General features: G+C 43.7%; 1 protein-coding gene across 5 annotated transcripts in view; it reads left to right on the top strand.

Annotated features, from left to right (window-relative positions):
- The window catches only part of miga1 (mitoguardin 1), a 138,292-nt gene that overhangs the window by 36,886 nt on the left and 85,983 nt on the right, over positions 1-15,423 (top strand). For all 5 annotated transcript variants that reach the window (XM_072273333.1, XM_072273332.1, XM_072273336.1 and 2 more), the window contains exons 4-6: positions 7,866-7,996; positions 10,909-11,038; positions 12,601-12,737. In XM_072273333.1, coding sequence (XP_072129434.1) covers positions 7,866-7,996; positions 10,909-11,038; positions 12,601-12,737 — 398 coding nt within the window. The remainder of the gene's footprint in view (positions 1-7,865; positions 7,997-10,908; positions 11,039-12,600; positions 12,738-15,423) is intronic.

The raw sequence follows: 15,423 nt of genomic DNA, 5'->3' as shown, positions 1-15,423 counted from the left end.
TAATTTAATCCATTGAATAAAATCGGGCCCAAAGTTAAATTTTTCTGAAGTTTTAAATAAATAATTCCATTCAACCCGATCAAAGGCTTTCTCAGCATCTAAGGATATCACACATCCCGAAATCTGTTTAGGAGGGGAATAAATAACATTCAGTAAATGACGAATATTAAAGTGGGAGTATCGATTTTTGATAAATCCAGTCTGACCATCAGAGATAATAGATGGCAAAATATTTTCAATTCTATGAGCCAAAAGTTTAGATAAAATTTTAGTATCAACGTTAAGAAAGGAAATAGGTCTATAAGAAGAACATTCAATTGGGTCCTTATTCTTTTCAAGAATAAGCAAAAATAGAGGCTTCATAAAAAAGATTGTGGCAACTTGCTTAATTTAAAAGAGTCTGAAAGGACAGAATAAAAATGAGGTATAAGCAAAGAGGAAAAAGCCTTATAAAACTCTCCAGAAAATCCATCGGGACCTGGAGCCTTCCCCTAGTGCAAAGCATGAACAACATCGGCAATTTCCTCATAGGAAATACGTTATTCCAACAATTTTCGAATATCAGAAAGTGTAGGAATGTTTAATCGATCTATAAAATTATTCATTAGAGTGTTATCTTTAGGAGGATTAGAACTATAAAGTTTAGAGTACAATTCTCTGAAAGCATTTATTTCTAAATGATCAGATGTTTTATCACCATTAGCTTTACAAATTTCTTTAATTTGATGTTTAACTATAAAGGTCTTTAATTGGTTGGCTAATAGTTTCCTCTTTTTATGTCCATGAACATAAAACTGACTTTTAAAGTTGCATTTCAATTGGATAAGTTAAGAGCAGATCATATTTAGTTTTAATTTCAACACGTCTTCTATATAAAACAGGATCTGGAGCCAAAGCATATTTTTGGTCTAATTGTTTCAACTGATTGACTAATTCAATTACCTCCTTATTAGCTTTATTCCTAACACTAGTGGTAAAAGAAATAATTTGACTTCTAATATAAGCTTTAGAAACATTCCATAAAATAAGACTAGTAGTCTCTTTTAGCATATTCACTTCAAAAAAAAAAGTGTCTCTCCAAAAATTAAAAATAATCTTTAACACAATTGAATTAAAATGCCAGAATCTATTTAGTTGGGAGATACCCGGAAGATTTAAAGATAAAAACGCAGGCGCATGATCTGAATCAGCAATTTCTTTATATTCACAGGATCGAGCTAATGGAATCAATTGGCTATCAACAAAAAAAATCAATCCTGGAATTCGTATGATGAACATGAGGAAAAAAATGAGTACTCTTTATCTGTTGGATGTAAAAAACCGTTAAACATCAACAATATCACATTTCATTAGAAAAGTTTGGATAAAGGAGGCAGATCTACTACATGTCAATCATTTAGAAGAAGAACGATCTAAAACAGGATCTAAACAACAGTTGAAGTCTCCTCCTAAAATCAAAGAATATGAACTTAAATCTGGTAAAAATGAAAAAAAAATTCGAAAAAGCCTGGATCATCTATATTCGGGGCATACAAATTAGCAAAAAACTAATTATTATCTAATTTCCCTGAGATTATAACAAAACGCCCATTAGTATCAGACACTACATTATGTTGAACGAAAGAAACTGAATTGTCTATAAAAATTGAAACTCTTCTTGCCTTAGCCTGAAAGGAGGAATGGAAAGATAAACCCTTCCAACAGCTGGAAAAAATGTAAATTATCACATTTATGAACATGTGTTTCTTGTAAAAAAAAATTGAGACATTCAATTTATTAATATAATTAAATACCTTATTGCGTTTCACAGGATCCTTTCACATTAAAACTAAGTAAATTAGAAATATCGTCCATTTCAAATATTGCTTAAGGGAGATATCTGAATAAAAACTGCTGGAATACAGGTGTCCCCCGCTTTTCAAACGTTCATTTTACAAAACCTCACTGTTACGAAAGACCTACATTAGTACCCTGTTTTCGCTTTCAGAAGGTGTTTTCACTGTTACGAGAAAAAAGCGCACGATAAAAAATTCAGCGCGCGAAAAAATCAGCGCGCGCCCCGAGCAACCGCTCTCCCCCGGATTCGGAACTGCATTCTCACCGGCATTGCTTAAACACATGGCTGTGAGTAGCCATTTGCAAGATGAGTTCTATGGTATCGGAAAAGCCTAAAAGAGCGCATAAGGGTGTTGCACTTAGCGTAAAACTAGACATAATTAAGCGTTTCGATCGTGGTGAACGAAGCAAGGACAAAGTGAGTTTGGCTTGTGGAAGTTGACAAAGATGATGTTGAAGAGGTTTTGGCATCCCATGACCAAGAACTGATAGATGAAGAGCTGATGCATTTGGAAGAAGAAAGGATAACAATCGAAACCGAATGCAGTAGCGAACTGAACGTGAAGCAACTGCATGAGATTTTCGCTGCAATGATAAAAGTACGACTTTAATTTTGAAAGGGTACGTGGGTTTAGGGGATATTTGCAAGATGGTTTGAGTCCTTACAAAGAACTGTATGATAGAAAAATGCGTGAGGCTAAGCAGTCAAACATACTGTCATTTTTCAAGCCTTCCACATCAGCCACAGCAGACGACAAACCTCGACCTTCGACATCGAGGCGGGCAGTCATAGGAGAAGTTGAGCGGCCTGTCCTAATGGAAACAGATAACAAGATGACACCCCAGTTGAACTCAGCAGGTCGGGCAGCATCAGTTAGAAACGATGAGTCGACGTTTTGGGCCGGAACCCTTCGTCAGGACTGAAGAATGAAAGATGGAGAAGGATTTGAAGAATGCTTGTATCTTCAGTTGAAAGACCAATAATTTGAAAGACAAAGGGGTGGGGGAGGGGAAGCATTGACGTCATAGCCCTTGAAAACAATGGGTAGTAGAGGAAGGAGGCGGAACCATGAGGGAGCTGGGGGAGGGGGGTAAAGTGAAATAGGGATAGAGGAAGGGAGGGGGAGGGGATTACTGGAAGTTGGAGAATTCTATGTTCATACCAAGGGGCTGGAGACTACCTAGACGGTACATGAGGTGTTGCTCCTCCAACCTGAGATTAGCCCCACCATGGCAGTAAAGGAGGCCATGTATGGACATATCTGAATGGGAATGGGAAGCAGAGTTGAAGTGGATGGCTACCGGGAGATCCTGTCTGTTGTGGCGGATGGAGTGGAGGTGCTTGATGAAGCGGTCCCGACTATAAAAAGCCCACTGACTCTCATAACTACCTCGACTATACCTCTTCCCACCCAGCCACATGCACTGAGCTCGTCAATTTCATCGACTTTACTGCAAACTTCCACCCAGCCCTCAAATTCACTTCCTCTATCTCGGACACTTCTCTCCCCTTTCTCAATGTCTCAGTCTCCATCTCTGGAGACAGACTGTCCACTGACATCTTCTACAAGCCCACTGACTCTCATAACTACCTCGACTATACCTCTTCCCACCCCGCCACATGCAAAATGCCATTCCCTATTCCCAGTTCCTCCATCTTCGCCGCATCTGCTCCGAGGGTGAGGCTTTCCGTTCCAGAACATCTCAAATTTCCTCTTTCTTTAAGGATCGTGGTTTCCCTTCTACCGTCATCAATGATGCCCTCACCGGCATCTCCTCCATTTCCCGCACTTCGGCCCTCACCCCATCCTCCCGCAACCACAACAGGGACAGAGTTCCCATTGTCCTTACCTACCACCCCACCAGCCTCCGGATCCAGCACATTATCCTCCGCAACTTCCGCCACCTTCAACAGGACCCCAGCACTAAGCACATCTTTCCCTCTCCACCCCTCTCCGCTTTCCGCAGGGATCGGTCCCTCCACGACTCCCTTATCCGCACATCCATCCCTACTGATCTCCCATCTGGCACTTACCCCTGTAAGTGTAAGTGCTACACCTGTCCCTACACCTCATCTCTTGCAACCATTCAGGGCCCCAAACAGTCCTTCCGGGTGAGATAACACTTCACCTTGTGAGTCTCTTGGGGTCATCTATTGCATCCGGTGCTCCCGGTGCGGCCTCCTCTACATCGGTGAAACCTGACGCAGATTGGGGGACCACCTCCGCTCTGTCTGCCACAACAGACAGGATCTCCCGGTAGCCACCCACTTCAACTCAGATATGTCCATACATGGCCTCCTCTACTGCCATGATGAGGCTAAACTCAGGTTGGAGGAGCAACACCTCATATACCGTCTAGGTAGTCGCCAGCCCCTTGGTATGAACATAGAATTCTCCAACTTCTGGTAATTCCCTCCCCCTCCCTTCCCCTATCCCTATTTCACTCTACCCCCTCCCCCAGCTCCCTCATGGTTCCGCCTCCTCCTTCTACCATCCATTGTTTTCGGGGCTATGTCATCAATGCTTCCCCTCCCCCACCCCTTTGTCTTTCAAATTACTGGTCTTTCAACTGAAGCTACAAGCATTCCTCAAATCCTTCCCCATCCTTCATTCTTCAGTCCTGACGAAGGGTTCCAGCCCAAAACGTCGACTCATGATTTCTGACTGATGCTGCCCAACCTGCTGAGTTCATCCAGCGTACTGAAAGTGTTGCTTTGATCACAGAATCTGCAGATTATTTTGTGTTTGAGATGACACCCCAGTGTCTCACCACCCCAACACCCAGGCTGCGGACAGATACTGTACTGATTCGAGGAGAATGCAGCAGTAGCCGGGAGGCACACAGCACATCTTTAAGAAAAAAGCTGAAATAAACATGCTAATTAATTAGGTGCCGCCCGACACGTAAGTGTCGGCCCAGATCAGAGACGATGCAATCGGAAATCGGCACTGATCTGGGCCGACAGTTACGTGCCGGGCGGCACCTAATTAATTAACATGTTTATTTCGGCTTTTTTTTTAAAGATGTGCTTTGTGCCTCCCGGCTACCGCTGGACCCCTGCGTGCTTCGCGGCAATGTATCGCTTGGCCTGGAGGGTGGGGGCCACTGTACCACCCAACCTGCGATGACTCAGTCTAACACACCATCATCAGGGTGCTCTGCGCTGTCCCGATTCTGGTAAGTGATACTACACTGTACATACATTATTTCTACTTTATATTGGCTGCGTATTTTTACGTGTTATTTGGTATGATTTGGTAGCTTCATAGCTTAAAGGTTACTGGAGAGCGTTTGCGCTGTGTTTTTGCCGACGGCGCTTGCATGAGATTTTTGCTACGGAGAACAGCTCAGTAATGATCCTGGAAAAGTATTTCTACTTTATATAGGCTGTGTATTTATCATATCATTCCTGCTTTTACTATATGTTACTGTTATTTTAGGTTTTATGTGTTATTTGGCATGATTTGGTAGGTTATTTTTGGGTCTGCGAACGCTCACAAAATTTTCCCATATAAATATATGGTAAATGCTTCTTCGCTTTACAACATTTCGGCTTACGAACCGTTTCATAGGAACGCTCTACCTTCGGATGGCGGGGGAAACCTGTATATATTAAATCCGAACAATGAGCTTTAAGAAAAAGTAACCAAGCAACAAATGAAGCTAAGAGAACCAAACAGCTGATAGAAAAAAAGAAAACCTCCCCCCCAACCCCCGCCCAAAGAGAGAAAATCAACCAAAGGGCAGTCGACAACTAAACCAATCATCCCTCCGAAAACAATCTACTGGCTGAGCTCCAAAAAAAAATTTCAAGGCAAAACTTTCCAACAAGACATAACAAAAAGAAGAGCAAAATTAAATATATTAAACAAAACCTCAAAGAGTTATAGTATAAAAATATTAGAAGGAAATTTGGAAGTTCAAAACATATTAACTTAGAAAGTATTAACACAAAGAAAACTTACTAATATTAAATCCTTAATTTTCTAAAGAAGGAGATAAAAGTGCAAAAAAAATTAGATACAAAGGTATACTAAGAATAAATAAAACAATTGTTCATAAAAGAAAGTATCGAGTAGTTAAACTGCTGATTGTAAAAAAGGACCCATCAGGCAGATGCAACATGAATTTGTGTAAAGAGTTATTGAACAGTTAAACTTCTGAAATCGATTCGGCACTCAAGAAATCCTGCACCTCTTCGGTTGAACGTAACCATCTGTGAGAGCCATTTTTCAAAATGATTCTAAGACGAACCGGGAATCGAAGAGAGGGTTTAAAACCTTTATTATACAGCTCAGACATGACTTTTTAAAATCTGAAACGCTCATTGAACACCTTGGGTGAAAAATCTTCCACAATTCTGAACTTGTGGTCTTCATAATCAATCATACCTTTCCGATGAGATTCACGAATTAAAAGTGCCTTTGTTTGAAAATGGTGAAGACAAATTGTCACTGAACAAGGGCATCCTCCCGGTGGAGGTCTTGGTAAAGGTGACCTGTGAGCTCGGTCTATCTTAGGTGGGGATTTTAAAATATTCGGAAATAACTTAGCCAAAAGGTTTGCAAAAAATTCCGAAGGCTGATTACCTTCCAGTGGCTCTTGAAAACCCAGAATACGTAGATTATTTCTTCTGTTTCTATTTTCAAAGTTGATAATCTTCTGACTTAATGTTTCATTAACCTTTAACTGTTTATCACAGATCTGTTCCAGGTTGTCAATCTTCGCGTCGAACATCGTCAGAGTATCTTCGTTCTCTTTTATCTGTTTATCGTGTTCAATTAAAGTTTTTTTGAATAGAATCCAATTTTCCATTCATCTGTTTAAATTTAGCACTGTGTTGCTGTAACTCCTCCAAAAGTTCATTTTTATGCTTCCGAAGTGTCACCATAATCGATTCCAAAGTTACAGGGGGGGGTCCTCTTTTTTTTTTAATAACTTTAGCATGACTCATCATAAAGCAATATTGCGTTTAAAAGTAAGTTTTCAAAACGAGTTGGAAGCAGTAAATTAGAAAGAGTAGGAGCACCTATAAAAGCGCTGCTACTCCAGTAGAGAAGTCCCAATCCAGAATGTTTCAGTGAAGGCTCCAGCAAATGTCTACAGGTGTACCATGCAGAGCATTCTGGTGTGGGGGATGGGGGTCTAAGAGGCTGCAGAGGACTCGGCCAGCTCCATCACGGGTACCCCCCCCCCATCATCGAGCTCATCTTCAAAAGTTGGTGCCTCAAGAAGATGGCACACCTTCACCATCAAGCACCTCCCCTTTCTCATTACGACCATCAAGGAGGAGGTTACAAGAGCCTGAAGACCCACACTCAAGCAGTTTAGGCACAGCTTCTTCCTATCCACCATCAGATTTCTGAGCAATCAATGAACCCATGAACGCTACCTCACTATTTTTACTCTGCTAATTTAATTTTTATATATGTATTTATGTCGGCTGCACTTGGAAGTGCTTCACTGGCTTGTGAAGTATAAAGCCCATGGAGGTCACTATATAAATACACCTCTGTTCCTTATTGCAACGCAGAATCAGAAGCAAGTTTATTACACTAAGCTTTAGTGCTTTGTGACAGCAGAACAGTGCCAGATAAGTTTACTGTAAGTTAGAATAATTTTTAAAAAATGCAAAAGAAGAATAGTCAGATAGCGTTCATGGGTTTATTGTCCATTGAGAAATCTGATGGCAGAGTGGAAGAAGCTGTTCCTAAATATTGAGTGTTGGTCTTCAGGCTCCTGTATTTCCTCCTTGGTGGTAGTAATGAGAAGAGGGTATGTGAGAGTGCTTAATGATGGTTGCTGCTTTCTTGAGACATTGCCTTTTGAAGATGTCCTCGATGGTGGGGAGGCTGGTGCCTACGATGGAGCTGGCTGAGCTTACAACCCTCTGCTGCTTTTTTTTTTGATCCCATGCATTGGTGCCTCCATACCAGATGGTGATGCAACCACTGAAAGTGATTGGAAAGGCAGCGATTAACTAAGCGAGATGTGGATTTTCAACACGTTGTGCTTTGTCCTTATAGACTCTAGTTGTGCCAGTAGTCGCCAGAACCTGAGCCTCTCCTTGCAGTCGAAGGGATCGCACTCGTACAACACGTACGCGTCCGCAGGGCTGCTCAGCAGGTACTCTGGCTCAGTGCAGAGCCTAGCCTCGGTGAGTCTTTGGATGTTCACCTTCATATCAGTTTAACTTTTTTGTTATATTTTTATATTGTATTTTAGTTATGTGTTTTAAATTAAGATTTTTCCTTCTTGGATGACTTGGTCAAAAATAATTCAGCTAAGTAAGTCGTAGAGTAGAAATAACTCATAGAGAGAGCGCTACAGCACAGAAACGTGCCCTTTGGCCCATCTAGTCCATGCTTACTAGTTCCATCTACCTGCACCCGGACCATAGCCCTCCATACCCCACCCACCAGGTACTTATCCAAACTTCTCTTCAATGTTGTGATCAAATCGACATCCACCAGTTCCTCCTGCAGCTTGTTCTGCAGGTTCCCCTTGAATATTTCACCTTTCACCCTAAACCTGTGACCTTTAGTTCAAGGCTTAGCCGACCTGAGGGGAAAAAGTGTACAAGCACTTCTATACCCTCATAATTCTGTATACCTCTATAACATCACCCCTCATTTTCCTGCGCTCCAGGGAATAAAGTCGTAACTGTAATTTTCCTGTCATTCAGATCCTCAAGCCTCGACAGCATACATATAAATTTTCTGTGCATTCTTTCAAGCTCAGAAATATCTTTCCCTTAGGTAGGTGACCAGACTGTTGGCCTTCATAAATCAGGGTACTGAATATTGGAGCTGGGATGTTATGTTGAAGTTGTATAAGATGTTGGTGAGATCGGTAGAGCATTCCACACACCCACCAGTCAATGGTATAAAGACCTCAAGCCATAGGAGCAGAATTAGGCTATTGGGACCATTGAGACTGTTCTGCCATTTCATCATGGCTGATCCATTTTCCCTTTCAACCCCAATCTCCTGCCTTCTCCCCGTAACCTTTCACTTCTGACTGATCAAGAATCTATCAACCTCTGCTTGAAATACACCCATGGGTGTGGCAACGAATTCCACAGATTCACCATCCTTTGGCTGAAGGAATTCCTCCTCATCGCCCTTCTAAAAGGTTGCCCCCCCCCCCCCCCATTCTGCACCTGCGCCCTCTGGTCCTAGACTCGCCTACTACAGGAAGCATCCTCTCCACATCCACTCTGTTAAGGCCTTTCAACATTCGTTACGTTTCAATGAGATCCACCCTCATTCTTCTAAACTCCAGCGAGTACAGGGCCAGAGCCATCAAATACACCTCATACAATAATCCATTCATTCCCAGAATCAATCTTGCGAACCTCCTGTGAACCGTCTCCAATGTTAGCATATCCTTTCTTAGATAATAGGCCCAAAACTCCTCACAAGACTCCAAGTGAGGCCTCACCAGTGTGTTGTAAAGCCTCAACATTACATCCTTTCTTTTATATTTGAGTTCCCTTGAGATAAATGCTAACATTGCATTTGCCTTCCTCAGCACCCACTCAATCAACAAGTTAACATTTAGGGAGTCCTGCATGAGGACTCCCAAGTCCTTTGTACCTCAGATTTTTTAATTTTCTCCCCAGTTAGAAAGTAGTCTATGCCTTTATTCCTTCTACAAGGTACATGATTGTACTTTTCCCAACACTATTCCATCTGCCACTTCTTTGTCCATTCTCCTAATCTAAGTCCTTCTGCAGCCTCCCTGCCCTCTCAACACTACCTACCCCTCCACCTACCTTTGTATCATCTGCAAGCTTGGCCACAAAGCCATCAATTCTGTCATCTAAATCACTGACATATAACATGAAAAGAAATGGTCCCAACACAGACCCCTGTGGAACACCACTAGTCACCGGCAGCCAATCAGAAAAGGCTCCCTTTATTCCCACTCTTTGCCTCCTGCCAATCAGCCAATCCTTTATCCATGCTATTATCTTTCCTGTAATACTATGGGCTCTTATCTTAAAACCTACCTCTGACATCAAGTCATTCAGCTCATCTAGTCCATGCCAAAATGTTATACTGTCTAGTCCCATTGTCCGGCACCTGGACCATAGCCCTTCATCCCCCTCCCATCCACGTATTTAGCCAAACTTCTAAATGTTGCAATCAAATTCACCTCCTCCACTTTCACTGGCAGCTCATTCCACCCTTAATCCATCTCCTCTAGTTCTAGTCTCACCCAGCCTGAGTGGAAAAAGCCTGCTTGCATTTACCCTATCTATATCCCTCATAATTTTGTATACTTCTATCAAATCCCTCCTTATTCTCCTATGCTCCTTGGAATAAAGTCCTAACCTATTTCAACTTTCCCCGTAACTCAGATCCTCAAGTCCCGGCAACTTCCTCGTAAGTTTTCTCTGAGATTGGTGAGCCAGCCTGTTTGGTCCCACAAACAGTGGGTTGAGTGACCCGTGTTCGATCCCTGACCTTGGGCAGTGTCTGGAGTTTGCACATTCCCCTTGTGACCGTGTGGGTCTCCTCTGGGTGCTCTGGGTTTTGGGTCCCAAAAGCAGTCAATAGGTTAATTCCCCTTTAAATTGCCCCGAGTGTGTAGGTGAGTGATGGAACCTGTGGAGGGTATCCAGAGAGAGTGAAATGGGTTAGGATAGGACTAGCATTTAAAAAAAGATGCATGAAGTTGGCGCTGGCGGGGCAGCACAATTGCGTAGCGGTTAGCACCTGCTCTAAAATTGATCAGGGTCCGATACCCGCTGCTGTCTGTAAGGAGTTTGTATGTTCTCCCACTGACCACGTGGGTTACCTCCCAAATTTCTGAGATGTACGGTTAGGGTTAGTAAGCTGTGGGTATGGCGACATTTGTGAGCTGCCCCCGGCATGTCCTTGGATACGTCGGCCATTGACCTGAATGTATTTCACTGTTTATTTCAATGTGCATGTGACAAATAAAGCTGATCTTTGGATGAAGTGGAGCAGGAGTCTACGATCACACTCTGTTGGTGTTAGTTGAGGGAAACGTAGTGTGTTCAGTGTTTGGAGGATTACATGAGCTTCTCCTTCTACCCAGGCCCAGAGTGTGAACTCTTCCCAGAGCTGTCTATGCGCTGGTTCGAACCTGTGGGACAAGGTTGCTGAAGACAATGAAATCAATCTGGTCAATGTGCCAGTGACCACTCCTGAAAACCTTTACCTGATGGGTGAGTACTGCGAACATGGAGGCCTGTAACCTGTCCGTGAAGGCAGAAGGAAGATGAAGAGATGGAAAGAAAGAACTTGCATTTCTAGTCACACCTTTGAGGACACAACCAATGATAGATTTCCAAAGCAACGCACACACATACACGATGCTGGAGGAGCTTAGCAGGTGGAGGGGAATAAACACTCAACAATTTAGCCCGAGATCCTTCATCTGGACTGGGAAGGAAGGGGACAGAAACCAGAATAAAATATTAGGGTGAAGGGAATGACTGCAGGTGCTAGGTGAGACCAAGTGAGGGGTAGGTGGATGGGAAAAGGGAATGAAGTGAGAAGCTTTGAGGTGATAGATGGTAAAGGGCTGAAGAAGAAAGAATCTGATAGTGGAGAGTGGATCATGGAAGAAACACCTTGTAGTGACAGGTGCTGTAGTTTGTCCTCTTTCTCACATAAATGAGCGGCAAGGTAACGTAATGTAACATGTTACAGTGCCAATGATTGAGGTTCAATTTCCGCCATTGTCTGTAAGAAATTTGTATGTTCTTCCCGCGATCATGTGGGTTTCCTCCAGGTGCTGCGGTTTTCTCCCACAGGCCAAAGACGTACAGGTTAGTGGGTTCAGGCGAGGAAGTCTGCAGATGCTGGAAACCCAAAGCAATGCAACATACACACACACACACACACACACACACACACACACACACACACACTCAGCAGGCCAGGCAGCTTCTATGGAAAAGAGTAAGCAGTCGACATTTGGGGCCGAGACCCTTCATCAGGACTGTTGGGGAAAAAAAAGTCAGAGTAAGAAGGTGGGGGGAGGAGAGGAAGGACAAGGTGGTGGGCGATGGGTGAGACCGGAAATGATGAAGGGTCTCGGATCGAAACGTCGCCTTTTCCGTAGATGCTGGCTGGCCTGCTGAGTTCCTCCTTGTCGGTTAGTAGGTTATTTAATTACATGGGTGTTAATGGTCGGCTTGGGCTCGTTGGCCTGGAAGTGCCTTTTACAGTGCTGTATCTCTGAATAAATAAAACCTGTCAACTTCCACTTTAATTGTACCCAGTCACTTGGCCTCCAGAGACGCTGGCAAAAGATTCCACAGATTCTCCCAGGCACGTACGAGTTAGGATTATTAAGACGTGGACATGCTGTTTTGGTGCCAGAAGCATGGCGGCGTATCCTTGCCTCTGTTGGTCATTGAAGCAAACAACACATTTCACTGTATGTTTCGACGTACGCGTGACATATGAAGTTTACCTTTGTCGGTTTCTTTATTTCATTTAGCGTGGTAGCCTGTCCCACCCAATTACACCCAGGTGATCAATTAACTCACTAATCATGCGTCTTTGGAATGTGGGAGGAACCTGCCACACCCGGAGGAATTCCACACAGTCACGGGAATAACGTACAAATTCCTTACAGCTGGCAGTGGGAAATAAACCGGGGTGCTGGCGCTGTGAAATGTTACGTTAACCGCAACGTTACGGTCTTGGTGCTTTCATTTCACTCGGCGTGGTGTTGTGGCTGTGGCCGACGCAGCTCTGTCTGACTCTCCCGTTACAGGGATGGAGCTGTTTGAGGAGGCGCTGCAGCGGTGGGAGCAGGCACTAAGCTTCCGCAGCCGGCAGGCGGAGGACGAGGTGAACTGCGCCTCGGTCAAACTGGGAGCAGGAGATGCAATCGCGGAGGAAACGGTAGAGGTAAGTTCCAGCATGGCAACGTGAAAAACTGGCACTGTGTATCAAGGGCACAGAGCAAGGTGCCCGTCACAATCCTGCCCTTTACGACCAAGGGGTGTAAAAGCAAAGATGTAATTGTTGTTGTTCAGTGGTGAAGTCGAGTCCGACTCTTCGTGACCTCACAGACTCCTGCTCACCAAGTCTTCTTGTTGGAAACTGCCTCTCTAAGATCCCCCAAGGTCACACGCATTGTCTGAGTAATATCTATCCATCATAGTCTCTGTCATCCGCTCCTTCTTTTACCTTCTCTTTTACCTAACATGAGAGTCTTCTCCAAGGAATCCTGCCTTCTCATGTTGTGTCCAAAATATTTGAGCTTTTGTCTCATAATCAACCCTTCAAGTGAGCAGTCTGGCTGTATTTCTTCAAGTATTGACTTGTTGGATCTTCTTGCTGTCCAAAGAACTCTTAACACTTCCCTCCAGCATCCAAGTTCAAAGGCGTCGATTCTTTTGTATTTAGTCTTGCTGATAGTCAACTCTCACAGCCGTACATCACAACTGGAAAGGTGTGATACTAAAGCTTTATAAGGCATTGGTCAGACTGCAGTTGGAGTACTGTGAGCAGTTTTGGTTCCCAATAAGATGCGCTGGTATTGGAGAGTGTCCAGCAGATGTGCTGGGCCTGCCCTCGCTGGACGTGAGATTCTGCAGATGCTGGAAATCCACACACAAAGTGCTGGAGGAACTCGGCAGTTCAGGCAGCACCTACAGAAAGGAATAAACAGTTGATGTTTTGGACAGAGACCCTTCGTCAGGACCTGACCAACCAAGTCCTGATGAAGGCTCTCGGCCTGAAATGTCGACTGTTTGTTCCTTCCCATAGATGCTGCCTGATCTGCTGAAGTCCTCCAGCCTTTGTAGGTGTTTCTCTGTACTTGCTGGAGTTTACCGGAAAGAGTGGGGTGGATCTCACTGAAACCTATTCAAGTATTGAAATGCTGAGATAGTGAGTGGATGTTGAGGGAATGTTTCCTATAGTGGGGAAGTCTCGGATCAGAGGGCACAGCCTCTGAATAGAGGGATGTCCCTTAGAACAGGGACAAGGAGGAATTTCTTTAGCTAGAGGGTGCTGAATCTGTGGAATCCATTGCCACAGATGGCTGAGGAGGCCAGGTCATTGGGTATATCTAAATTGGAGGTCGATAGCTTCTTGATTGGTAAGGGTGTCAAAGGTTATGGGGAGAAGGCAGAGGCTGGGGTTGAGAGGGAAAATACATCAGCCATGATGGAATAGCGGTGCAGACCCGATGGGCTGAATGGCCTAATTCTGCTCCTATGGTTGTATGGTCTTCTGGTCAAAGGTGAAATGTTAAAGTGCAGTCTGTCATACAGCATAGAAATGGGTTCTTCATCCTAACTGGTCAATGCCAAGCAAGCTGCCCATTCAACACTCACATTTGCCCCATTTCCCTCTAAACTATTCCTGTAAGTACGTACATGCTGGTCCAAGACATAGGCTTCATCAACCAACTCAATATTTTGCATTTATTTGAAACGTAAACAGGAAGTTAGGCTGCAGTTGGCTCTCTCACAATAAAATATAGAAGAGTACAGCAGAGTGCAGGCCCCTTGGCCCACAATATTGTGCCAATCTTTTAACCCACTCCAAGATCAATCTAATCCTTCCTTCCGACATAGCCCTCCATTTTTCTTTCATCCATGTGCTAATCTAAGATTCTCTTAAATATTCATAAGACATAGAAGCAGAATTGGGCCATTCAGCCCATTGAGTGTGCTCACCATTCTATCATGGCTGATCCCAGATCCCAGTCAACCCCATACACCTGCCTTCTCACCATATCCTTTGATGTCCTGACTGATCAGGAAACGATCAGCTGCAGCTTCAAATATACCAGCGGACTTGGCCTCCACCTCAGTCTGTGACAGAACATTCCACAGATACACTACTCTCTGTACCTAACCCTCCTTACCTCTGTTCGAAAAGGTTGCCCTTCAATCTTGAGGCTGTGCGCTGTAGTTCTGGTAATCCCCACCATGGGAATCACGTCATCCTTATCTAGTCCTTTCATCATTTGGTAGGTTTCAATGAGATCCCCCCACATTCTTCTAAATTCCAGTGAGTGCAGGCCCATAGCTGCCGAAGGCTCCTCATATGTTAACCCCTTCATTCCTGGAATCATCCTTGTGAACCTCCTCTGGACTCTCTCCAATGACAACACATCCCTTCTGAGGTATGGGGCCCAAAACTGTTGACAATACTCCAAGTGAGGCCTGACTAGTTTCTTACAAAGGCTCAGCAATATTTTTTTGCTTTTATATTTTAATTCCCTTGAAATAAATGCCAACATTGTAATTGCCTTCTTTACCACAGACTCAACCTGTAAATTAATCTTATGTGAGTCTTGCACAAGGACTTCCAAGTCCCTCTGCACGTCTGATGTTTGAATTTTCTTCCCATTTAGATAATAGTCTGCATTATTGTTCCTTTTACCATAATGCATTATCATAATTTTTCAACACTATTCCATCTGCCACTTATCTGCCCATTCTTCCAATCTGTCCAGGTCCTGCTGCAATTGCATCAGTACCTCAGCACTACCTACCCCTCCACCTATCTTTGTATCATCTGCAAACTTTGCCACAAACCATCAGTTCCATTATTTAAATCATTGACAATGTGAAAA

This window comes from Mobula birostris, chromosome 12, assembly GCF_030028105.1.
Source record: "Mobula birostris isolate sMobBir1 chromosome 12, sMobBir1.hap1, whole genome shotgun sequence".
NCBI lineage: Eukaryota > Metazoa > Chordata > Chondrichthyes > Myliobatiformes > Myliobatidae > Mobula > Mobula birostris.
The sequence above is the reverse complement of the archived record's forward strand: the minus strand, read 5'-3'. Positions and strand labels throughout refer to the sequence as shown.